We start from the raw sequence: 25,814 nt of genomic DNA on the forward strand, positions 1-25,814 counted from the left end.
TTCAAAATGAGCAAATAAATTAAAATGAGCAAACCTAAATATGTATAATAGAAAATTTAAAATGAGGTAACTACAATTAAAATGAGCAAATATTAATGACATTGATAAGTAATTCAAGGATCTATAAGTTTTGCAAATAATTGCTTGTAAAAACACTAAGTATACAGAATTGTGTATGTATGTGTGTGTGTGTGTGAGAGTGTGTGTGTGTGTGTGTGAGTGAGTGTAACAGTGTGTCTGTGTGTGAGTGTGAGTGTGAGTGTGAGTGTAAGTGTGATTGAGTGTAAGAGTTTATATATGTGGGCATTGAATTGCATGTTCATTTGACAAATGAGCAAACCTATCCCCCCCTGCCCCCTCCTCTTTCTGCTTGCAATTCTGATTTCAGAAACTGATTTCAGTTATAATTATAGATTATGAAATTATTGAGTGTGTGTGTGTGTGTATGTGTGTGTGTGTGTGTGTGTAAGTGTGTATCTATGTCTCTGTGTGTGTAAGTTTGTTTAAGAATCTGATTTCAGTTCTACTTATTAAGAGTGTATGTGTGTGTTTAAGGAGGTGCATATTCACAAATGATGAGCAACAACGAACAAGTTGAGAGTCAATCAAGTACCATCACAAATGTGCCAACTACTCCTACAATAGTAGTTTCTCCTAAAGTAGCACCTTTGATCACTCCTGGAGGAACAAAAGAATGGCATCCAATATGCCCCAATGAGTTGAAACCAGCTATAGGGATGAAGTTTAATAATCTTGAAGAGGGCCTTGAATTTTATAAAGGCTATGCATTTGCTTCTGGTTTCAATACAAGGAAGTCTACAACTAAAAGACAAAGAAGAAGCAAAGAATTAAAATATCAGTATATCTTGTGCAATAAGGAAGGATACAAAGAAAAAAGAAAGACTACTGTAGAAAAAGATTTAAATAACAAGGAAGGGGAAAACAATGAAGAAAAATCTTCAATCAAAAGGAAGAGACTCGTTACTCGTGTTGGGTGCAAGGCACATATTGTCCTAAAGCATTGTGATGATAACACATTCATAGTGACAAAATTTCATGAGGGACATACTCATGCACTTTATACACCTAGCTGCAATCTATTCCAAAAAGAAGGAAGGAAAATGAACATTTTACACAAAAAAATAATTGTGAATAATTCTAAGGTAACACTTTCAAATTCTCTTATGTTTCATGAATTCTATGTATGTTCTAATAAAAGTTGTTTGCTCATTTGACAAATGAGCAAATAATATTTTGCTCATTTGCCAAATGAGCATTGAATTGTTTCATGAATTCTCTTATGTTTCAAATTATCTTATGTTTCATGAATTCTCTGTATGTTCTAATAAAAGCTGTTTGCTCATTTGACAAATGGGCAAATAATTTTTTTCTCATTTGACAAATGAGCATTGAATTGTTTGCTCATTTTAAAAATGAGCATTGAATTATTTGCTCATGTGACAAACTGTTTTGTTCTTTAAATAGGTGAATATTGGTCCCGTTACAACTTTTCGAATGATGAAGGAAATTGTTGGAGGATATGAAAACATTGGTGCATCTAAGGAAGATTTCAAAAATTTTCATAGAGATTTAAAAGCATACATTCAAGGAAGCGATGCTCAAATGTTCGTGGATAACTTTACCAACAAAAAGCTGATGTGGAGCGCTTTTTTCTTTGATTTTGAGATGGATGAAGATTATTGCCTTTGTAGAGCATTGTGGGCAGACCCCCTTTGTAAAAAGAGTTATGCTCTATTTGGTGATATGGTATCCTTTGATACCACATACCAAACCAATAGGTAATTCATTTATGTGTTATTACTAGCTATGGCTGAAATTAATGACTTTGTTTTAAATAAAATTAGTTTAATTGCTCATTACTTCTATGTGGAAATTGAATATCCCCATAAGTCTAATATTCTTTGATAAGAGTATGTATATGGGCATTGAATTGCATGTTCATTTGACAAATGAGCATTGAATTATTTGCTCATTTGACAAATGAGCATTGAATTGTTTGCTCATTTCACAAATGAGCATTGAGTTATTTGCTCATATGAGAAATGAGCATTCAATTATTTGCACATTTGACAAAAGAGCAAAGAATTGTTTGCTTATTTCACAAATAAGCATTGAGTTATTTGCTCATTTGACAAATGAGCAATCGATTATTTGATAATTTTTCAAATGAGTATTAAATTATTTGCTCATTTAAACTTTATTTTGTATGTGTAAACAGGTACAACATGGTGTTTACTCCATTTACAGGCGTTGACCATCATAAGAATTGCATTAATTTTGCAGCTGGTTTCATAGCAAAGGAAGATATCGTGTCATTTGAATGGCTGTTCAGATCATTCCTCAAGGCAATGGGTGGGAATGAACCTAATTGTATGATCACAGATCAGGATCCAGCAATGAAAATTGCTATTAGAAGTGTGTTTAAGAAGACTGAACATCGGTTCTGTATGTGGCACATAATGAAAAAGTTACCAGATAAGGTGGAGAAATCAATCATGCAAGAAGAAACTGGTTTCCTAAAAAAATTATGTGCTTGCGTTTGGCACCTTGAAATTGAACCTACTGAGTTTGAAGAAAGGTGGAACAAGGTGATGATTGAATACCACTTGGAACAACATGAATGGTTAGGTTATATGTACAAGATAAGAGACAAGTGGATTCCGGCCTATTTCAGAGATGTGTTCCTTGGAGGAATAATGCGTACAACATCAAGATCCGAAAGTGAAAACAACTTTTTCTGCTCCTTTATCAATCCTCATGTGTCACTTGTTGAGTTTTACTTGAGATATGAAGCTGCAATTGATGCCCAGAGACACACTCAAGGTCAGAATGATAATGATTCAAAGCACAAATATCCTGAGTGCAAAACACCACTAGGGATAGAAAAGCATGCCTCACATTTATATACTAACTCTGTCTTTTATGATTTTCAATACGAGGTTGAAATTGCTTGTTTTTCTTGTGGTGTTGATGAATTGAAGAAAGAAAATGAATTGGAAGTTGCAACAGTAAGTGAAGGAAATCGGACTAGAACATTTGATGTTGTGTTTAATCCAACTAACTATGACACCACATGTTCTTGCAAGCTATTTTATAGGCAAGGAATTCCATGTAGACATATGATTTGGGTTTGGAAAGCAAAAAGGTTTGAAACCATTCCCGAGCAGTATATGCTACACAGGTGGACTACTATGGCATTAAAGAAACCAATTTTTGACTTGGGAGGAAACCTGTTGGAGCAATGTGCTAATATAATAGACAAGAAAAAATTGTTAAATGATTTATGGTCAGAGATACACACTTGTGTAAGTTTGGCAGAAGGCAAAGATGAAGATATTCAAGACCTTGTGATAAATCTTCAAGGAATAAGAAAGGATTTGGAAGCAAAGAGGATTGCAAGAAATAATGAAACAACAGCTGGAAGTGCAAAAAACAAAGAGCAAGACATTGAGCTATTGATTGGAGCTAGTGTGCCAACTGAAATAATTGTCAAACCTCCAAAAGTTTCAAATAATAAAGGGACTGGAGTTCATGTATCAAATGAAGAGACTTCAAAAAAGAAAGCGACTGAGATTGATGTGTCAAATGTTGAAACAAGAGGTAGAAGTGCAAAAAGGCTTAAGGGAGAAAAAGAAAAGGTTGTAGAGCAAAACCAAAAAAAGAAGAGATTATGTAGAGGTTGTGGTGAATTGAGTCATCATGATATTAGAAATTGTCCAAAAAAAGTGTAATGGTACTTTTATATACATATAAGATTTTGTTGAATTTTTATATTTAATAATATACTATTAATTTTGAACTAATCATAGTTTAATGCTTTGCAATATTGTTGAATTGAAAATAGAACATATTCAAATTAGTGACTAAATATTTGTTCATTTCTCGAATGAGCAATAATTCCTTGCTCATTAATCAAATGAGCAAATAGTTAACTACTCATTTTGTCAAATGAGCAAATAATTATTTGCTCATTTGGTAAGTGAGCAAATTAGCTATTATATGAACTTGGAACAATTGCACTCTTGTTTCATCTCCCAATCCAAAATCAGCTCTCCTTGGGTCAAATGAGCAAACATATCTTTTCTCAATCATCAAATGAGCAAGTAATTCCTTGCTCACTTAGCAAATAATCAAAAAAGGTAAAAGCTCATTTCTTAAATGAGCAAAAATAGTTGCTCATTTGTGAAATGAGCAAACATTTCTTTATTCATTTATCAAATGAGCAAGAAATTCTTTGAACATTTATCAAATGAGCAAGAATTCATTGATCTATCATTTAATGAGCAAACATCTGTTTGCTCATTTAACAAATGAACGAATATTTCAAATGAAAACGGTTGTATATAACAAGGTATGTGAAGTAAAAACAAAAAAAAGATTGAATTTTAATTCAAATATAATCATCACTATAGTAAAAAAGGGTAGGCTTCTATTGGTAAAATCTGTTTATAAATCAGTTTTACATCATTCAAAGACTACTTAAAAGTAGATAAAATCTTAATTTACCCAATTCCCTAAACCAAAAAAGACAAATCATCACTACTAACTATTTAATTCCCTAACATTCAGCTTTCTTCAGTCTTTTACTCTTTCTTCCTTGAACTTTTTCTTCTTCAGGCTTTTCTTTTTCAGCATTTTCTTTTTTGTCAGCAACAGAAACTTTACTTTGCTTTTTCTTCTTCTGAGCAATTTCTTTAACAGATTGAATAGTGTTCACTTCACTTGTAATTATTCCCAGGGTGTACTTTTCACGAAGTTTAGTCAAGATTATCAGCTGCAAAACAAATAACATAATCAAACCCTATACAATTAAGGAGATTTCAATAACATGAGCAAACATGTAAAAGTAACTTGTAAGGCAATGTCCTACGGTATTGCTAGATTAATGGACCATAGACCTCAAAATTAAAGTAAACATTTGATAGGAATCCTTGCTCATTTGTCAAATGAGCAAACATTTCTTTGCTCATTTGATAAATGAGCAAGTAATTTCTTGCTCATTTAGCAAATAATCAAAAAGTTAATTGCTCATTTCTTAAATGAGCAAAGAATTAGTTGCTCATTTGTCAAATGAGCAAACATTTCTTTGCTCATTTGATAAATGAGCAAGTAATTTCTTGCTCATTTAGCAAATAATCAAAAAGTTAATTGCTCATTTCTCAAATGAGCAAAGAATTTACATTATTTTTCTTCAAACCAGGATCCCACTTTGCACAACCCATGTATGTTTCCATGAGTCTCATCACTGCAACTCCACAATGCAAATGATTTTTATCCGAAGACTTCCATGAACCATTAATCACAGAAATTTCCATCCGCTTGATATCATTTGCCAAAATAGAACTCTGTACATTTCCTTCACATTGAATAAAGTTTGAAAAAGCAGTTCTCTGAAAACAAAAACATCAAATAAGCAAACATAATAAAATCTAATCATTCAAGTAAAAGAAACAAACATAATGTGAATAGAGATTAACTTTTAAGCCATACCAAATGTTTTAAAAGCTGTTTATGATCTCCAGCATCTTTGTTATAATCAAAAAGCTCGATATTACCATTCAGTGTGGTAGTGTTAAAACATACCAAATAGTAATGATCTTCTTCATAAACTGGGAAGAAAAAAAGCTGAATATCCTTGTGTGGTACAACTGATTTCATGTACAAATTCTCAGCAACCTAAAAAAACATCTTATTCCGATGGGCAACAGAATCTATCTCATAGTGAATAAGACAGTCCTACATGTTAAAGAAAAAAAAATTAATTACAACAAAAAAACAAAATAATTCAATAAAACAAAATAAATGAAAGAATTTGAACTTACGGTAGCACTAAGGTCAAAAAAGAAACGAGCAGGAGAATTTGGATCTCTAAACTGCTCATTATAATTCAGAATGCTACACCAAGCATTAATGATCTCTGTATCAACTTTATATTTATTATAAAGATTCTCAAGATGTACTCTCAAAATTTCAAGACCATTCTCTCCATTAAATACTGGTTCACTGCATAAAAAGAATAAAGAAAGTTAGTATGTCTAAAACAAATGGAAGTTAATGTACAAGATAATAAATTCTATAGATAAAAAAAATACTTACAAACGATTTTTATCATCAGCAAACATTGCCTTCAAGACGCTCATCTGAACTGGTGATAATGGATTGTAAATTATCATAATGCGGGACTTAAAAGGTGATCTAAGAAGCACTGATGGCTGGGGTTTGCGTTTCTTTGGAATAGAACTCTTCTTTTCAGTATCACCTTTTCTCTTATGCACAATTAAAGCTTCTTGAGCATCAGAAATGAGATCTTGAGGATTAGCAATCAGAGCATCACCAACAGCTTGAGAAGCATCAGCAACAGAAGCACCAACTTGTGCACTGACAGAAGCAACTACAGGTTCAGTAGGCGCATTGCTAGGGGGAGAATTAGTTTCTTGAGAAAAGACTCCTAAACTGAATGTAGGAGTTCCAGATCCTTTGGCAAGTGAATGTCCTGAAGCAGATTTGAAACTTGAATCTCCAATTTTTTTGAACACATTTTTAGCAGCCCTATCTGAACATCCAACATCAGGGATACAACTTGCTATCAGAACACTTTCAGAAGCAATCTTAGTAACATCAATGGGTTCCGATTCATTTGGATGAACAACCATTGCATTGAATGAAGATTCAGCATGCTTTTTGTTGCTTGAAATCTGAGAAAACCTATCCCAAGCTTCAATTACTGCTGGATCTTGCCAATACTCTTCATCTTGGCTAAATGAAAGAGTATTATCTTCAGTCAAAGTTTTGGAGCTCATCTTATGCTCATCACAAATGCCCATGGCATCTTCCTTCAACTTTTGTATCTTCTCGTTGTTTGGAAAATACTTGATGGCAGTTTCATGTTTTTGACTGAAATACATGTATGCCAAGACCAGGTTTGTAGATGCTGTTGCAAGCTCCATAAGGCATTTCTGTAAAAAAAAATAAATAAATAAAAAAATACATAAATAAGATAAATATAAATGAGAAGAGTAAATATGGAATAAGCAAAGTGGATATGGAATGAGCAAAGTCATATAAAAATGAGCAAATTGAACTTTATATGAGCATTGAAGTTTTTGCTCATTTGACAAATGAGCAAAAAATTAATTGCTCATTTGACAAATGAGCAAAAAATTAAGAACTATAATGCTCCTGCTCACAAGAAATATCCACATATTTATCATATATGAGTTTCACAAGATTGCAGTAACCAAAGACCAACATTTACATAAAATACTTTTTCTATATTCATGACATGCATATGAGTAATGCAAAAGCACACATATGGCCACTTGCCTCTATGCATCATACTGAGAAGAACTCTAAAAATAAACAAAAAATTAATATTGGCTTCCAGAAAACTCATATAAATACCTTCTTTGGATCTTGTTCACTTTCTTCATTTTTTGTACGAATTGGATCAGATTGTTCCTAAAGACAAACATAAACAAAACAAAAAAAAAAAAAAAAAAAAAAAGAAAGTTAGAACAAGTTGAAACCAAATATCCTAACAAATATAAACCAAGCTTACTTATAACACATAACCAATTGCATAATTTGCTCATCTGTCAAATGAGTAAAAAATTATTTGCTCATTTCAAATATGAGCAAGTAATTGCTTACTCATTAGACAAATGAGCAAAAATTAGTTGGTCATTTCCAAAAAGAACAAAGAATATTACAGTATATATGGTTACCTTATTGGCAACTACTTGAGTTTCCACTTCAGAAGGAATGAATTTTTCCTAAATAAAAAACAAAAAAGTTAAAAAAGTAGGATAAAAAGGAAAAAAATAAAACAGAAAATTATAGTTAAACACCATTTTAGGCTGTGTCATGCTAGAAGAACCAGCATCAAGCTTTTTAGCACGAATATTTCCAAGCCTCCCTTTAAAGAGTTCCAATTTCTCACGTGTTGACAGCATAGCTGTTGTCCACCCTTTCAAGATTGGAATTTCACGTGCAGCTCGAACTTCCTCAAGTACAAATTGATCAACATATAATAACTACAAACAAGTAAGAAAAGAAAAATTAGTAAATTAAAAATCAACAAATAAGTAAGAAATACTACATTAAAAATATACAAAAATTATAGTAATACCATAAGAAACAATAAAGACCCAGGAAAAGAACGAGTTGGACGTTCTTCCCATAAAAGCTTGCCCTTCACGAGAGAATCAAGGATATACTTTGACCAATTCAAGTCCTTGATTTTATCAACATCAGAAAGAAATGTAAGAATATCAGAATTAATATTCATGTTTTGTTTCCCTGACAAAAAAATGAGCAAAACAAAAGAGAAATGAGCAAATAGAAATTTAACTGAGCAAAATAAAATAGAAATGAGCAAACTAAATTGAAAATGAGCAAATTGAAAGTAAAATGAGCATAATAAAAATAAGAAGACTACCATCCATCAGTGTAGACACACAAAGAACTACAAAGTTCCGTTTGAACATAGCACCAGCTGACTTATGCTCCTTCAAAAACTCTTTAAGCTCCCCTATTTTGATAGAGAGTGAGTTGCTTTGGAATTGCTTTTTCCATTGTTGAATGACTTTTTTATTTCTGGAAAAATTATTTTTATCAATCTCTATGCCCCCTATTGGCAACCCAAGAACTTCATGCACATGGTCTTCAGTAATACGGAAAGGATCAGAATCAGGAATATTTAATGAGCACGTCTTAGCATCAAAGTGCTGCACCAACCATAAACCCAACCGCAAAGGCAGTTGGGTCACCTTCAAAAACTCCATCGACCCAAATCCTATATCCCTAACTGCTTTCAACTGATTTTGTGAAAGTAAAACTGATTCCATAACTTGAACAATGGATGAGGGTGACATCCGACTATGCAATGTCCCATGAATGTGAGACTTCAAACCTTCCACTTCATTACCTGACTTCAAAACTTGCAATTCATTGCTGGATTTCATCTCCACTACCTTAATCATCTGTTTTTCTTTCTTTAATGTGTCCTTTAAAACCATTTTTCCTTTGTCATTAGAAGATCCTGTCTTGAAACTCATTCCTTTATATTGTGGCTGTGTAGAACGACCAACAACTCCTAATTGTGCTGGCCCTGCCGCATCTTCGTCACCACCAACAACTCCTAACTGTGATGCCCCTGCTGCATCTTGGTCACCACCAACTCTTAATTGTGTTGACCCTGCTGCATCTTGGTCACCACCAATAACTCTTAACTGTCCCGCCCCTGCTGCATCTTGCTCACCAACATTAACAGCAGAATTTGTCTCAACAGATGTCCTGCTCAACAAAATAGGTATCCTTGATGTCAAATGAGCAAATACTTAGCTACTAATTTAACAAAATGAACAAAACTTAAATGCTCATTTCTCAAATGAGCAAATAGTTAAATGCTCATTTCTCAAATGAGCAAATACTTAGTGCTAAAATGAAAAACAAAACATAAAATGAACAAGTTATCAACTACTTTCAAAGCTGTGAAGAAGTTAGAGAACTTGTTTTTAAACTCAAATTCTTTCTCACTGATATCTACTTTAAGACCTGATGTGCAACATAATGAACTAACTTCTAGGCTTCTGATGTGAAAAGCCGAATAGTAAAACGCCTTCTAACTATCAGTTTCTTGGCTTCTAATGTGAAAATCCGAACTAAGTACACAACGAAGTTGGTAGCTTTGTGGTGACGATAGTAATAACATTGCACAGGGAATTTTGATTGTGATAATTTCTAAGACAAACAAAAGAGATGTATTGAAAATTACTTCCCATCTTAAACTGTTTTTTTTTCCTATTTGCTTTCACATACAAGTATTAACCTGTGGCAGTTTTAGATGTATTGAAAATTACTTCCCAACATAATCTACAACTTTTTATTGCTTGTAACTGTCAATTAAAAATCTAATATTTCATAAATGAACAACAAAACATAAAATGAACAAGTTATCAACTAATCTACAAGAACTCCCATACAAGTAATACAACTAATCAACTAATCTACAACAACAACAAAAATAATAATAACTCAAATAATAAAAATAAAATGAGCAGAAACACATACATTGTATTTTCTTGAGGAACATTTGCAGAATCCATAGCAATTACTTCTAGGTTTCCAAAAAAAACAAAGAAAATGTAAGATAATTACTCATATGAAGCAAAATGAAAACTAAAATCAACTAATAATTACTCAAATAAAGCTATAATCAAACAAAAAATAAGATAAAACCAGAAAATAAAACATAATTGAGAACTAAAGTAAACCGAAAATCAAATTAAAATACACAAAATAATTAAAATACCTAAAATCAAGCTAAAATGAACATAATAGCACAAATTATCAGTGAATTGTAGGTTTCCAAAAAAACGAAAAAACTGGACAATAACGAAAATAAGCAAAATCAACTTGATAACTACTCAAAAAAACGAAAATAAAACTGAAATCAATGAAAAAAACAAAGTAAAACATTATCGACAGAAATTGATAAACAATGTGAGCTGAAATCAGCGAAAATCAAACGAAAATCAAAATGAAAATCAACAAATGTAACTGAATGTGACCTAAAATTAATTGATGAACACGAAAATATAAACAATAAACTCACCTTGAAAAACAATTGATGAAGATTGGAGGAGTAGTGATGAGAAATCAGAGAGGAAAGCAGAGAGAAAGAGAGTAGAAAATAGTGAAATTGTGAGGAGAGAGGAAATAGTGCGTGAAAGAGGAAGGAGAAGAGAGAAAAAACACAGTAGTTTTGTTTGACCGGGATTTAATTGTGGCCGTTGGATGTAATTGATCCAACGGTTATAATTAGTCCTCACATATAATAGGGTTCTCACATAAGGGATGTGGTCTCATATGATCCCATTTCTATATATATATATATATATATATATATATATATATATAAATAATTATGTTTTTTCATTTATTTTTTATACTTTATCTCTTTATTTTTTTTACAAACCCCGTGTAAATTTATCTTTTTAACATATTTTTACTTCTTTTTATTTAACTTTCTTAATACCTGTAAAATCAACCCAAAAGGGTCGTTCTTTCGGGGATGGAGGGAGTAAGATTTACTAACTCTAAGCAATTCATTATGATCATTATATATTGATGAATAATCCTGCGGAATCGGAATGGTAAACAACTATACTCTCAAAATTGAGTTTCAAAACTCCAGGCACTCAAGCAGGGGATCGAGATCCCATTTATTTTACGCATATTGGATCCTCGGGTATTGTTGGTGTAATTGTCTTGAATGGAATATCAATGTGCATATAAGATTGCCACTCTGTAAAAATTGAAAAAGCTTTCTAGCCTGGAAAGCAACTGCGTGAGAAAAATGAATTCTACTTAAACACAAGACTATATATATATATTTATACGGGGTGATTCCGCTGAAAACAAGGCTTATGCTGAAAACAAAGCTTAGGCTGAAAACAACAAATCTCAACCATTCATTATAAGCACAAAAGATCAGACGGTTTAAAGCCCTAATATTTTTCCAACCTTACATATAATCAATTCAACCGTTTTTGTACATACTAAAATAAGGTAACTTTATCTAAATTGATGACATTTGCATTGAGTCACTATATATAAAAATAACGTAACTATATCAGTTTGAAAATAATTATATAGAGGTCACTATATATAAACTTAGGGTAATTATATCAATTTGACCCCATTTACTGATTTACCTAGGGTCACTATGTATAAAAATAAGGTAATTATATCAAGTTATATCAATTTTGACGATATTTACATAGAGGTCACTATATATAAAAATAAGGTAACTATATATAAATTTAGGGTAATTATATCAATTTAACACCATTTAACCGGAGGTCATTATATACAAAAATAAGGTAACTATATATAAACTTCGGGTGATTATATCAATTTAACACTATTTACTATATATAGAAATAAGGTAACTATATCAGATTATAACGATTTTGACGACATTTACACAAAATTTACAATATATAGAAATAAGGTTACAAACTTACAGTATTAATTTTGACGAAGCTAGCACAAAAACCATTATATATAAATAAATTATATCAAGGTTGAAAGTTGCCAACTCGTGAGCTACATTATTCTCGCACCGTTTACCAAAAGACCAAACTACTACGTATACTTGTAAAACTAGAATATAATTCTAATATATATCATCAACAATTAAATGAAATGATTAAGCCACTGGATTGCGCACGCATTTCTTGAATTAAACCCAATCAATCACTTTCCAATTTCCACCACTAACTTATCAATGCCTTCGCCCGGCGCTAACTTCAGACCCCATAGAATTGCTTTGGCCTCTGCTACCTTTGTATCCCACTTCTCAACCGCACCAAATCTCGACTATTGCATTGCTCACCAAACACCGATCTGAGCAGTAGCAACTCCCGAATCACACCACGAGCAGCCGCAACTCCCAAACCACAACACGAGCAGCCACCTATGCAAAAAGCAATAAATAGCAAAAGAATATCAAAATTCTAATTGCAAAACCTAGAAATCAAATTTGATAAATAAATAGAAAAATTATAAATCATATTAAACATAATAATCAGATGAATATCAACCTAGTTTATCCAAAAACATTATATTTAGGTGTAAATTAGGAAATCATATTATCGACCCAAAACAAATCATACCAAGACTATCAACATTGCACTTATATGAAACTCAAAACAACGTTAAAAAGCTCAAATAAATTGTAATTACTCCTACGATTTTGAAAATTAGATTGAAAAAATCAGTTTGATTTTAAACAGAAATGTAGAGAATAAAAAAATTAATCGAAAATATCAATGAAAAACTCACTTTTGAGATTCACCTTTGAAGCTAACGTCGAAATTGTTAAAGATTGAAGCAAAATCCACTGTAATTTGATGAGTTTATCATGTTTTGAGTTGGAAGGAGAGAATGAGTAAGATGAGAGAGAAAAATTCAAGAGATTATGGAGGAGAGAGAAAAGAAACATACGGTATAATAGCAGATATGATCTCATCCGTTGGATAGAAATCAACGATTCAGATTAACTGTTTTCAGTTTTCAGATTTAGTCTTGTTTTCACGTGATCCTCTTCATATATATATATATATATATATATATATATATATATATATAGTTCCGCTGAAAACAAGGCTTAAGCTGAAAACAACAAATCTCAACCATTCAATATTATCACAAAAGATCAGACTGTTTAAAAGCCCTAAGATCTTTCCAACCTTACATATAATCAATTAATCGTTTTAAGGTCACTACATACTAAAATAAGGTAACTTTATCTAAATTTACTACATTTACATAAGGTCACTATATATAAAAATAAAGTCACTATATATAAAAATGACGTAACTATATCAATTTTCACGATATTTACACAAAGGTCATTATATATAAAAATAAGGTAATTATATCAAATTTGACAACATTTTTACATAAAGGTCCCTATGCACAAAAATAAGATAACTATATCGACTTTGAGTTGTTACATAAAGGTCACTATGTACAGAAATAAGGTAATTATATCAACTTTAAGTTTTTTACTCCATTTACATAAAGGTCACTGTATATAAAAATTAGGTAACTATATCAATTCTAACAACATTTACATAAAAATTGCTATATACAAAAATAAGCTGACTGAAACAAATTTTACAACGTATCCATGATGCTAAGGACATTATATACAAAAATAAGGTAGCTATATATAAACTTGGGATATTTATATCAATTTGACACCATTTACCCAGAGGTCACTATATACAAAAAAAGCTTATTATATTAAAGTATAACAATTTTGACGATATTCACACAAAGCCGCAAAGGTCACTATATATAGAAACAAGGTTACAACCGTTTACCCAAAGGTCACTATATATAAAAATAAGATAACTACTCCTATATCACCACATGCCAAACTATATGTAAGCCTATCAGGCTATCACTCAAGTAGCTCCACCTCCAATCGCACAACCAGCTGCAACCATTAGCTCGCCACCGTACCAAATCTCGATCGCTGCACCACTGACCAAACACCAATCCGAGCTGCAGCAACTCCCGAACCACACCACGAGCAACTGCCTAAGCAAACACCATCAATCGTAGCAATTAATTGGAAAATCAATCAATCAATCAATCAATCAAAGCCTTAATCCCAAAAGTGGGGTCGGCTAACATGAACCAAATTTGATTATTCCGTGTAGTCATCAACATAAATCTTTCTCCTCCATCCCTTACGATCCAAAACTTCATCCTCACGTAAATCCATGCACTTCATATCCTTCCTCACTCCTTCCAACCAAGTCATCTTTGGTCTCCCTCTTCCTCGTTTAATCCCTCCATGGTCCCACTCTTCCACTCTTCGCACCGGTGCACCCTCGGGTCTCCGTCTTACATGTCCAAACCAACGCATACGATTTTCCCTTAATTTATCTACAATGCCCGCCACACCTACTTTCTTGCGAATAACCTCATTTCTGATTCTATCTCTTAAAGTGTTTCCACACATCCACCTTAACATGCGCATTTCCGTAACCTCCATCTTTTTAATATGCTCTTTCTTAGAAGCCCAACATTCTGTACCATAGAGCAACACTGGTCTTATGGCAGTCCTGTAGAATTTTCCCTTCAACTTTAAGGGAATGCTGCGGTCGCATAGCACTCCCGTGGCCGCTCTCCATTTAAGCCACCCTGACTTAATCCTGTGGGTCACGTCTTGATCAATGTCACCATTCTTCTGGATGATCGACCCTAGGTACTTAAAACATTCACTCATGGTCAAATCCTTTCCATCCAAACTCACCACTTCATTGCTTGTCCCCCTCTGAGTGCCAAAACGACATACCAAATATTCAGTCTTACTCCGACTTAGCTTAAACCCTCTAGATTCCAACCTTTGCCTCCATTGCTCCAACTTGACATTAACCCCATCCTTAGTCTCATCCACCAAAACGGCAAAACCAAGAAACCAAATCTGATGCATAAATGGCAAAATAAACAGCCACATGATGTTCTTTTGACAACAACCACGTGATTGAAGCAACTTTGGATGTTTCATTTACCTTTCGACGAGACCAAAGTCGGGATTTCAAATTATAAATCAGTTATAGTCGCATCTCACACCCACACAACAGCCACCAATTGCATGCTCCACCAATTAGCCACCAAAGCCCGACTCCAACATCACCAATTCGACCTCCAACAACCAACATTTCAGCCACGTGACGATTAAATTCCACTGATATGCAAGGACAACAGAGTTAAAGTGCAAAAATTACTCATAGAAACCTAATTAACTAAATTCAATCAGAGTTAAACAAAATACCATTCAAACCTACAACTATGAAAATGAAAATGTAGTTGATACTCAAAAATTCAAATCAAGTCGATAATTAAAAAAAAAGGCAAATTACAAAAGTAAACAAAAATCAGAAACAAAAAACTAAAAAAATATACAAATCATAAACGAAAAACTTGAAAAATTACTCAGAAACAATGATATAACAAAATTATGAAAAAAAAAACCTCAAAAAACAACGATTATGAAGAAAATCACAAAAAAAAAAAAGTAAAAAAAAAAATTTTACTCAAATCAGAAACGAAATACTCAAAAACAAAATTACGGAGTACTCAAAACACACTGATTTGGAGCTAAAATTTCAAGTTCAATCTACAAAAAAATACGCATAAAATTCGGAATACTAAATTCATAAAGCATAAAGCTAAATTAAGTACCTCAAATCAAGCAAACTAGCGACATTAATCAAATAAAATAAAATTTAACCGAATTACTCACATGATAATAGATGTAGAGCTGAGAAATTGATGAAGAATCAAAGTAACTGAAAGTGAGTATGGATTTTGCAGAAGATTTGGGAAAGTAAGAGAGAGAAAGTATGAGGAAAGAGAATAGAACGTGGAAAATGAAGGAGAAGAGAGAGAAAGTATAGATACCCCGTATTTAGCATGAAAATAGAGGAGAAAATATCAACCGTTAGATTTGCCAAGTTAGTGTAGATTGTAATCTAATGGTCTTAATTGCCCATTTTCAGTTTTCAGCCATAGGTTTGTTTTCACGTGATCCACACTATATATATATATGTATATACATATATATAATATATATATATATATATATATATATATATACATATATATATATATATATATATAGAGAGAGAGAGAGTTTGTAACCAAGTTTTTACCAAATTCATATCCTAGATTTGCTTTGCATGAATACAACATAAGAGTAAATGATCTTGATCTTCAATCATATTGTTACAAAGAGGAAAAAGAGGGCTGCCCAGTTAATCTTCATGATTAACGTTCTTTGTCAATCTTCACAGCCACGTCAGCTTGCTGGGTTTGAGGTAGTCCAGTCAACAACACAGTCAGCATCCTAGTCAACCCAGCTGGCAGAAGATGTTAACAGCTCCGTTACTTGGTTTGTCATTAGTTACATTAATTGTTGGTAGGTGGTATTATATTGACCATGTAAATATAAGACTTTGACTCATATTTCTTCCCAATCAAGCAACATTTTTACAAAAATTCATCAACAAAAAACTTGAGTGATCGGTTGAGAAAGGAAAGATGCTGAGGAAAATCATCTCCGGTCCGAACTAATGATGCAATCGTTTAAATTCATCTTGAAAGTTATGATTTAAATTTGTATTTTTAAAAAGGTATTTTTGATTGCATGTAATATGAATAAAAAAAAACCTATACTAAATGATTATTGGGTTGAATATATATAATTATCTTATGAGATGAAATTTGTTACACATGAAATTATATTCTAAGTTGGTGAAGAATTGTCCCAATATATGAGATATTTTACCAACTTAGGGGGAGAAGAATTAAAGTAAGTTGGCAAAATTATAGAGTTATAATTAATTGATCCCTCTAGTGATACTTTGTAAAGTTACATGCCAACTTTTGTATCAAGTTATGTTGCACATTTATGATTTGATTTGTATACCGTTATGCCCCATCTAGAGGCATAGAGCAATACATTTTGGTCATAATGATAATGATATTATGTCTAAAGGTTAAGATAGATCTTGCCAATTTTCTTCTAATCACTACACCTAAAGTGTACATTGTATGATCGGTTCCAATATAAATATGTGATGTATGGCAAGATAGTGCAGTTGATACTTTTAAAGTATAATAATATATAGTACATTATACCATAGTGTGAGAAATACCCTTGATCAGTGGGATAGATATCTGAATTATTAAAATAGATGGCCTATTATGTAAAAAAAATTATGATGGTACCAATGATAAATGTATTCAGATATCATTGTCAAAATAGCATGCAAATTAAAATTGTATCTTGAGGAATTATATGATACCGGTATATGATTATGGAACCGATATATAATATGCATATGCAGAAGGAATGGACATGTGAATAAGGGATCAAAAATATATGTCCATTTTGAAGTCGACATGAAACTAAGATAATGAATCAAAAGCTTATCATGGACAAGATGTTCAACGAAATATAAATGCTAAAAATTAAAAGTTTATCATGGACCAGAAGTCCAAAGAAATATGAATTTTTAAATTCACACTGTACAGTGTCTTATATATTTCGAGTCCTATGTAATGTTCATATGCATGTGTGAGTCATAGGTTGATGATTATTCATTGCATATGTTAGAAGTTGTTAGATGCACTATCCATTGTATATTTTTGTTTAATATGTTATCATGAATTCTACATCTCATATTGCATGCATTAGTACTAGTTCTATACATCAACAATTATGTTATATGTGAATGTTTGTGGTATGACGAGTTTATAATTATGATGAAGACTTACAAGAAGAAACTTATACTCTGATGGGCTTATAATTGTGATTAAATTTTATATGTTGACTGTCCAATAGCATGTTATGTATCATGCATGAAAAGTTCCCGAAGAACTTACATACAATGTATTCAAATACTAGCCCTTCAAATTCTATATTTAGAAGTTGATATTAAACTCATGTTGAGTATTGGTGACTAAGTTATTGAGATACCAACCTGAAGTTCAACCATGTGAGAATTAATTGATTTTGTATTCATTGGGGACTCTCGTATAAAATTCAAATTGCCTAAAGAAGAAAAGTAATGAGATATATTATTGTAAGAATAATCTCTTTATGGTCCAGAAGAACCATGAGTAAAAGTATATAGTAATTACTTATGTTATATTATAACTGATTCATAAAAGCTTAGATAATGATATCAAGATATTACGAGTTGTCATAAATTATTATCAATATTTGATTATCAATAGCTACTTTTATGACCTCCAGAAGCAGAGGTATAATTTTGATGGTAAGGCAACTTGAAACAAAAATGTCATATAAGGTAGTGGTAAACGCAACATAGATATTATTCTTACAAGTATGAAGAATGAAGATGCCTCCCACTGAAGAACTGAAGATTCAAGTTTGATTAAGGAGGATCAACGTTCAAGGAATGTTATTCAGCTACAAGTGTGAAGTTACTAAGGCATTGGATCAGATCATTACATTGGAAGATATCAAATTATGCATTCATCAGGGGAAGAAAATACGCGCTGCACTCTTTTCCCCTTAACCATGGTTTTGTTCCACATTGGGTTTTCCTGGTAAGGATTTTAACAAGGCAGTGTCAAAGCATATTACGAAAGTGTTGTACTCTTTTTTTTTATTGACCTTTTTGAATCGGCAAGTCTTGATTTTAATTAGTTGGGTAGAGCTTTGGTGCTGATAACGTGTTATGAAATTAAAGAGAACAAGGGAAAAATAGAGGAGAGAATAGATCTATATTCATCTAGCTTACTGAATGATGTGGGATTACATATATATACATGCGATACAATTAGGGTTTCATTGTAGAATGATAATAAACCTAGTAAATATAGAATATCCTAGAATTATCATAAGGGTAAAATGGGCATCCACTTAAATACATATATTATGTAACAATTATTTGAATTATTTTGTAATCAATTATAATTAAAATGAACAATATTGAGAAATTGAGATCGATGAAGTTTGTTATATGTGATACAATGGTCATTTATTTTATTGTGGGAAAATGATGCTAAATTAGATAGAAAATAGATGTGAATGACTTGATTCTCATTGATGCCTTCAACACCAATATATAAAATACAAGGTAACCCTAATATGAAAGGGTTAGGAAATTAGGAAAATAAGGAAAAGATATAAAAAAGATATTAACTAGCCTTAAAATATCCGTTCTAACAAAATATTTCCTCATATATATCCTCTAATAGAAAACAATTCCGACTAAATTTATTTAAATGGGATTAAAAATAATCACAAAAATGGTATATATAATAGCCCAGATGAAATAATTTCCAGTTAAATTAATAGTTTGTTGAATTTTAACATTAATTATTGTTAATAATTTGTACACATATATGATTGATTTGGTGTTATTATAGCTAAGAATTGGTTAATTTGTTTAAGCAAAAGGGATTATATACTTTCAAATTATTAAATATATATTGCTTGATCTTTTATTGTAATCTGCTTTAATTTATATTACTTTGAACCTTGGTGTAATTTAAGTTCAGTTGGTTTGGTCCAATTTGACAATTGCCAGCTAAATTTCAAAAATACAACCTGTTATATTTACCCCCTTTTATCTCCTCATTAATTTTTCTAAAGTAAAGTGATGAAAATTATAACTTCACATATAATAATCAATCTAACATCATTATCTTTTTTCCAATTCTAAATTTTAGAAACGGGTGTTAAAATAAAAACAAATATGAGACAAAGTTTTTTTTTTTTAAAAAAAGGGTGGGGGTGGGTAGGGGATCGAACTCTTGACCTCTGTGCTTGGTAGGGGGTTGAGATATGTGTAGTATGGGAACCATTTGGGACAGTCATCGACCGTGTTATAATGTTACAAAAAAAATTATTTATATACATTCCACTCGAAATACATACGACTATTTTTTTTTTTGAAACCACATAAGACTATATTTTTATTTTTGTATGCCTGAAAAAAAAAAAATTTAAAAGGAAAAATGCAAAATTCCTAAAATAATTTCATAAAAGCGAATTAAAATTAAAAAAAAAACCGGTGGGGGGGGGGGGGTGGGGATCGAACTCTTGACCTCTGCGCTTGGTAGAGGGTTGAGATATGTGTAATATGGGAACCATTTGGGACAATCGTTGACCGTGTTATAATGTTTCAAAAAAAAATATTTATATACATTCCACTTGAAATACATACGAATATATTTTATGATTTTTTTTTTGAAACCACATAAGACTATATTTTTATTTTTGTATACCTGAAAAAAATAAAATTTAAAAGGAAAAATGAAAAATTCCTAAACTAATTTCATAAAAGCGAATTGAAAAAAAAAAAAAACTGGTGGGTGGGGGGGGGGGGGGGGGGTAGGGAATCGAACTCTTGACCTCTGTGCTTGGTAGGGGGTTGAGATATGTGTAGTATGAGAACCATTTGGGACAATCCTCGATCGTGTTATAATGTTACAAAAAAAATATTTATATGCATTCCACTCGAAATACATACGAGTATATTTTATGATTTTTTTTTTTAAAACCACATAAGATTATATTTTTATTTTTGTATACTTGAAAAAAAATAAAATTTAAAAAGAATTACATAAAAACAGCAAAAAATGCAAAAGTCCAAAACTAATTTCATAAAAGTGAATTAAAAAAACATGTGGGGGGTATCATCTATAGTGTTGCTTTCATCTTAAAAGTGAATAAAAATTCCAAAACTATATTTTTATTTTTGTATTTTTTATCAATTATAACTGATATTGTGAGTATCATCTATAGTGTTGTTTTCATGTTAGTTCATAATTATCAAAATTAACCTCAAATTAGCAAAAAAAATAAAAAAAATAAAAAAAAAACGCAAATGTCTCATATGCGTGTAAAAAAATGTCTCGATTTGCGTGTCCTTTACTTTTTTATGATAGTAACTGCTCAGTTAAGGTTTTAGGGGTCATTTTGACCTTTTATGGATCTAACTCAAAATTGTCAATAAATTAATGAAAATCTCTCGTTTTGCGTGTTATCTAAATTAACCTCATTTATGGTTATTTTCTTTCAATTATAACTGATACTGTGAGTATCATCTATAGTGCTGCTTTCATGTCAGTTCATAATTATCCAAATTAACCTCAAAGTAGAAAAAAAAAAAAAACAAAGTAACATAAATGTCTCATATGAGTGTAAAAAATGTCTCATAAGCGTGTCAAAAAATGTCTCTATTTTCTGGGTTTTGCATATATACAAATAGTTTGAATGTTTGATTGGTATGTTTGGTTAGCATTGAATTATTTTTTAAATATGGTCTAATACCTTTGAAACATTTCGAGCAGGTGTATGAATTGGTAGTAAGGAGTTGATTTAAAGAATGGGTGATAGTATGGATGATGGAAGTGAATATAGGGATGTTCATCACACTGTTATTGATCTTAGCCGTGATGATGATGACCAACTTTATGATGAATATATCTCTCCCATCAACACAAACGAGACATTGGAAGAAGGGCGTGAATATGATGATGAGCATGACATTGTTAGTGAAGATGGGTTAGGGGACCGTAACAGTGATCAATTTATGTCTCCCATCAACATAATCGAGATATTACAAACAGTTGTTGGTAGTAACGACGTGAGTGTAGTGAATTATGTTGAACCTCCTAAGGTTGGAATAATTTTTAAGAGTTGGCAAGATGTCGAGTCATATTATAAAGAATATACCGAGCAGCAGGGATTTGGGGTGACTAGGGCACAAGGTGTGTATTCAAAAGGTGAGGGGAGAGACCGTATTACAACTACATGGAGGTGTGAATGCTGGGGAAGACCAGACATGAGAGCAATAAGGGATGCCAAGAAGAGGGCAAAGGCTATGGATGTATCTGGTTCAGGTGGAGTAGTTGGGGGTCGTTTGTGTGTGGATAAGTTAAACAAATGTAAGCGAAAGTCTAAAAAATGTGAGTGCCCAACAAAGATATATGCTAGTCTTTATCGTGACGGGGAGTGGGAGATAAAGAATATGCATTTGGGACATACGCACAACCCTACACCACGTAAGGCAAAGCTTGTTCAGGAGTATAGAATAAAGAGCATAACACCGAAGGTTAAGAGGAGGTTGATAGACTTTTTCGAAGAAGGTGTGCCCATTTCACAAATTCATGGCTGCTTTGCGACTGAAGTAAAAGGGCTAGATAACCTCCAATTTACTATGAAATATTTGTCGCATGTGGTATACAAGGAAAGAAGGTTGAAAATGGTTGGGGGTGATGCAGCAGCATTGATGAGTTACTTTAGAAAAATGCAACAAGGCAACAATAATTATTTTTCATTCTGAACGCTTAGACCCAGAGGGCCGGTTGAAAGATGTTATTTGGGTTGATGGGCGTAGTCGGGTCGCATATGAAGAATTTGGTGATGTTGTATGCTTCAATGCTACTTATTTGACAAATGAGTATGAGTTACCATTTGTTAATTTTGTAGGCGTAAACCACCATGGACAAACTATACTATTGGGATGTGCATTGGTTTCCCACGAGAATTGTGATACATTTAGATGGATATTTAAACAGTGGTTGTTATGCATAAACAACCAAGCTCCGGGTGCAATTCTGACTGACCAGGCTGCGGCCATGAGGAAGCCCTTAGAGGAGGTTATGCCTTTGACGCGACATAGATGGTGCATTTGGCACATTATGAGGAAAATTCCAGATAAATTGGGGAAATGTCAAAGGTTTGTATTTATATTCTGTTACTCTGTAGTTACCATTTGATTTGACTAGATATTAAAGTATTGGTAAAAGTTATCTTTTTTTTTTTAGGATTATTGATTTGTATAAAAAATTTGTTGCCAGTCATGGAATTATTTGTATAATTTCACCGGGGAGGGTCTTGAGTACATAAGCTTATGTTGATTACATGAATGAATGTGGGCAATGGTCTTGATTGCGTCCAATTTTATGTTAAGATATGATTGATTTCCTATTATTTGAATAGTTGGCATAAGATAGGAAACTATAAATATTTGACTTAAATGATTGTATATGATTGAACTTACATGAACTATAATTTACCTCTTACTTGTTAGATAAATTATAAATTAGTTTGTGGAATAATTAATCTATGCTCTGTGAATATGTTCAGATACAAAGATTTCAAGGGAGTTTTGAAGGCGACAATATATGAAAGTTTGACTATTAGTGAGTTCGAGACAAGGTAGGCTTCGCTAATAACTGAATTTTAATTGGAAAACCATGATTGGTTGTCTGGCCTATATGAGGAGCGACATATGTGGGTTCCGGCATTCATGAGGGACTACTTTTGGGCTGGGATGAAGACCACTCAGCGGGTTGAGAATATAAACAGTTTCTTTGACGGTTATGTGAATCGAAAAACCAAACTATTTGAATTTCCTCAAAAGTATGCGAAGGCCATGGATAAGCGTGTGAGAAACGAGACAGCTGCTGATGCAAATTGTGCAAAATATGTAAGGAGGATAGTAACTGGTTTCACCGTTGAGAAGTTTTTTCAAACTAAGTACACAGACAAGTTTCAAGAGGTACAAACGGAATGTACTCGAATGATGTACTGTAACTATAAAGAGAATCAAATTTTGGATGAAAATACAATTGAGTATGTGTAGACACCTACTTTTGGCCTCTTGCCCCGAAAGGAAATGCAATGATGTTACAAAAATCCGTTCTTCATGCTAGATCAAAGTTAAAATGTTTATGGACTATGAAAAGAATTATGAAGTAAGTTGAAACCCATATTTGAGACCAAGTTATCTTAGAGCCTTGTTTGATTACTAATTAGGCCTAAAACGTGTTCATACAAGTTTAAACTTGATTAATAACGGAACCAAATGCGTCAAATGCAATGATTGGATCCAATGGAACCTACATTGTTGAAAAAACCGAGCAAAAAGGTAAAAAAACCATAAAATTACCATTCAAAGCCTATACAAATGGATAGCCCTATCAAAGAGCTTTCCAACGGTATATTATAAGCCCAACTCCGAGACAAAACGAAGAAGTTATGATCAAAACACTAAATCGGGCCCTAAAACCGACACCCTTGCACTCCAACGGCCATAACTTTTGATCCATAAATATTTTAACCTAATTCTAACGGCATTGGAAATTAGACATTCAGATATTTCCAATGATGTCTCACACACCTTAATCCGACTCCGCAATCAAAAGTTATGGAAGTTTTAAAAATGCATTTTTGTATAAGGTAAACCGCAAACCAGCACAACTCAAACAGTTGCGCAGGCCTTGCGTGCGCGATTCATTGAGATGCGCGCGGCACCTCAGCGCGACTCTAAGAGTTGCGCGCACCACCTGCTGTTGCGGCTCTAAAACCCTAAACCTAGATCCCTACGCCTATAAATAGGGGTCTTCGTTCAGCATTACGGGGACCGAAAATATCAGAATTAAAACCCTAGTATTCTCAAAACCCTAATCTCTCAACTTCTCTTACTATCATACTACTTTTTCTTCTCTCTTACCAAATAATTTCCAACCATAATTGAATCCATTGAATTCCTTGGAGGTACGAAGAAGAAAGAAAGTCCATAAACACATTAAACGGAGATCTAACATAAAAGAAGAACGGTTAGTTTCCTGAGCACTTAGATAAATCACTTTTCCTTTATTGTTTAAATAACTTTAATTGATTAATTAGTGTTTTTTGATCATTTTAAACAAAATTTTAATTAATTAATTCACATAGTACTCTTTCGTTAATCAAGACTAGAATTTGAATAATTAATTGTTGTTTTATCACTTAAGACAAGGCGAATATTGTTTATTTATTGTTCTTTCACGAATATTATTACATAAGAATAACGACCTTTGCAATGTAATTCCTACGTGATTAATGCTTGTAAATAAAATCAACTAACTTAGTCTTTAGGTATCACGTTGCATATATTGTTTGGTAATAAAATTGTGAAAAAGGAAGAGCTAGTAGAGGCAGTACTAGGGCTAGTGTTGAGTCACTTAAGGTTTTGAGTGATGACAAACAGCTGACTAGCTGGTTCTTGTTGGTTTTATATCATATCAACTAACATTTTGAACAGGAACAGCTATCCCAAGTACTTGAGGCAATATGAAGTCCTTTTGAATCAAAGCATTCAAGAAATATGTATCAGAATGTTCTATCAAGGAAGGCCGTCAAGACTTGAAGATTATGAAGTCTCTCAGATTAGGATAGTTGATCTTTGTAGTCTTTATAATGTTAAGTGTGCATGGATGTTTGTACGTAAGCTATCTGTATCCCTTACTTAGAATATTTAGTGTTGTAGAGATCAGGAAAAGTTGACCTGATCTCTAGGACACTAACAGGTTAGGAAACAGCTGCTTCGTAGCTTGTTTCATGAACCTGGACATTAGTTCAGTAAATATTTTCTGGAATATATATTTCCTATCCTTAGAGAATATTTACTAAACTAATTGATTCAGTTTATGCAGAGTTGGAGATGAATTATTTCGCATATAACTTAGAATATATTATTCTACCCATTTATGGAAAGTAGAATAATATCTTAGAATATCTCTTATTTACAAAATAAAAGATATTCTATTTACCTAAGTTATGATCTGAAAAGATCACGAAAGAATTCATCTCCCAACCTTATAAAAGCATAAACTCGATCAGAATTTCGAGTGAGCTTTTCTGAAAAACTTCTCTATCTTTGAAAGCTCGAAATACA

General features: G+C 32.4%; 3 protein-coding genes and 1 long non-coding RNA gene across 4 annotated transcripts; 2 read left to right on the forward strand and 2 right to left on the reverse strand.

Moving 5' to 3' along the window:
* The first annotated feature begins 554 nt into the window (after nt 1–554).
* On the forward strand, nt 555–3,752 carry LOC145630886 (protein FAR1-RELATED SEQUENCE 5-like). The gene is made up of 3 exons (XM_081683013.1): nt 555–1,163; nt 1,486–1,799; nt 2,240–3,752. Exons 1-3 carry the CDS (start codon nt 573–575, stop codon nt 3,750–3,752), a joined length of 2,418 nt encoding a protein of 805 aa, XP_081539139.1. The 5' UTR covers nt 555–572.
* Nucleotides 3,753–4,579: 827 nt separating this feature from the next.
* Nucleotides 4,580–6,374, reverse strand: LOC145633039 (uncharacterized). The gene is made up of 3 exons (XM_081685346.1): nt 5,512–6,374; nt 5,202–5,411; nt 4,580–4,795 (listed from the first exon to the last, which is right to left on the reverse strand). Exons 1-3 carry the CDS (start codon nt 5,677–5,679, stop codon nt 4,580–4,582), a joined length of 594 nt encoding a protein of 197 aa, XP_081541472.1. The 5' UTR covers nt 5,680–6,374.
* A 7,442-nt stretch (nt 6,375–13,816) lies between these two features.
* Nucleotides 13,817–16,060, reverse strand: LOC145630887 (uncharacterized). The gene is made up of 3 exons (XR_014112299.1): nt 15,851–16,060; nt 15,117–15,292; nt 13,817–14,136 (listed from the first exon to the last, which is right to left on the reverse strand). It is a non-coding gene; the product is annotated as an uncharacterized LOC145630887 (long non-coding RNA).
* Nucleotides 16,061–21,473: 5,413 nt separating this feature from the next.
* LOC145633040 (protein FAR-RED IMPAIRED RESPONSE 1-like) lies at nt 21,474–23,315 on the forward strand. Its single transcript, XM_081685347.1, has 3 exons — nt 21,474–22,407; nt 22,580–22,829; nt 23,240–23,315. The coding sequence occupies exons 1-3, from the start codon at nt 21,474–21,476 to the stop codon at nt 23,313–23,315; spliced, it is 1,260 nt and encodes a 419-aa protein (XP_081541473.1).
* Nucleotides 23,316–25,814: the final 2,499 nt, after the last annotated feature.

This window comes from Chenopodium album, chromosome 5, assembly GCF_948465745.1.
Source record: "Chenopodium album chromosome 5, dcCheAlbu1.1, whole genome shotgun sequence".
NCBI classification, from domain to species: Eukaryota; Viridiplantae; Streptophyta; class Magnoliopsida; order Caryophyllales; family Amaranthaceae; genus Chenopodium; species Chenopodium album.

Coding starts and splice junctions, on each gene's coding strand:
- LOC145630886 (XM_081683013.1), top strand. CDS start 573: ATGATGAGCAACAACGAACAAGTTGAGAGTCAATCAAGTACCATCACA. Junction 1,164..1,485: donor TAATTGTGAATAATTCTAAG/GTAACACTTTCA, acceptor TTCTTTAAATAG/GTGAATATTGGTCCCGTTAC. Junction 1,800..2,239: donor ACCACATACCAAACCAATAG/GTAATTCATTTA, acceptor ATGTGTAAACAG/GTACAACATGGTGTTTACTC.
- LOC145633039 (XM_081685346.1), bottom strand. CDS start 5,679: ATGAAATCAGTTGTACCACACAAGGATATTCAGCTTTTTTTCTTCCCA. Junction 5,412..5,511: donor AACAGCTTTTAAAACATTTG/GTATGGCTTAAA, acceptor TTTTGTTTTCAG/AGAACTGCTTTTTCAAACTT. Junction 4,796..5,201: donor CTGGTTTGAAGAAAAATAAT/GTAAATTCTTTG, acceptor TTTGTTTTGCAG/CTGATAATCTTGACTAAACT.
- LOC145633040 (XM_081685347.1), top strand. CDS start 21,474: ATGGGTGATAGTATGGATGATGGAAGTGAATATAGGGATGTTCATCAC. Junction 22,408..22,579: donor CTTTAGAAAAATGCAACAAG/GCAACAATAATT, acceptor TTAATTTTGTAG/GCGTAAACCACCATGGACAA. Junction 22,830..23,239: donor AAATTGGGGAAATGTCAAAG/GTTTGTATTTAT, acceptor GAATATGTTCAG/ATACAAAGATTTCAAGGGAG.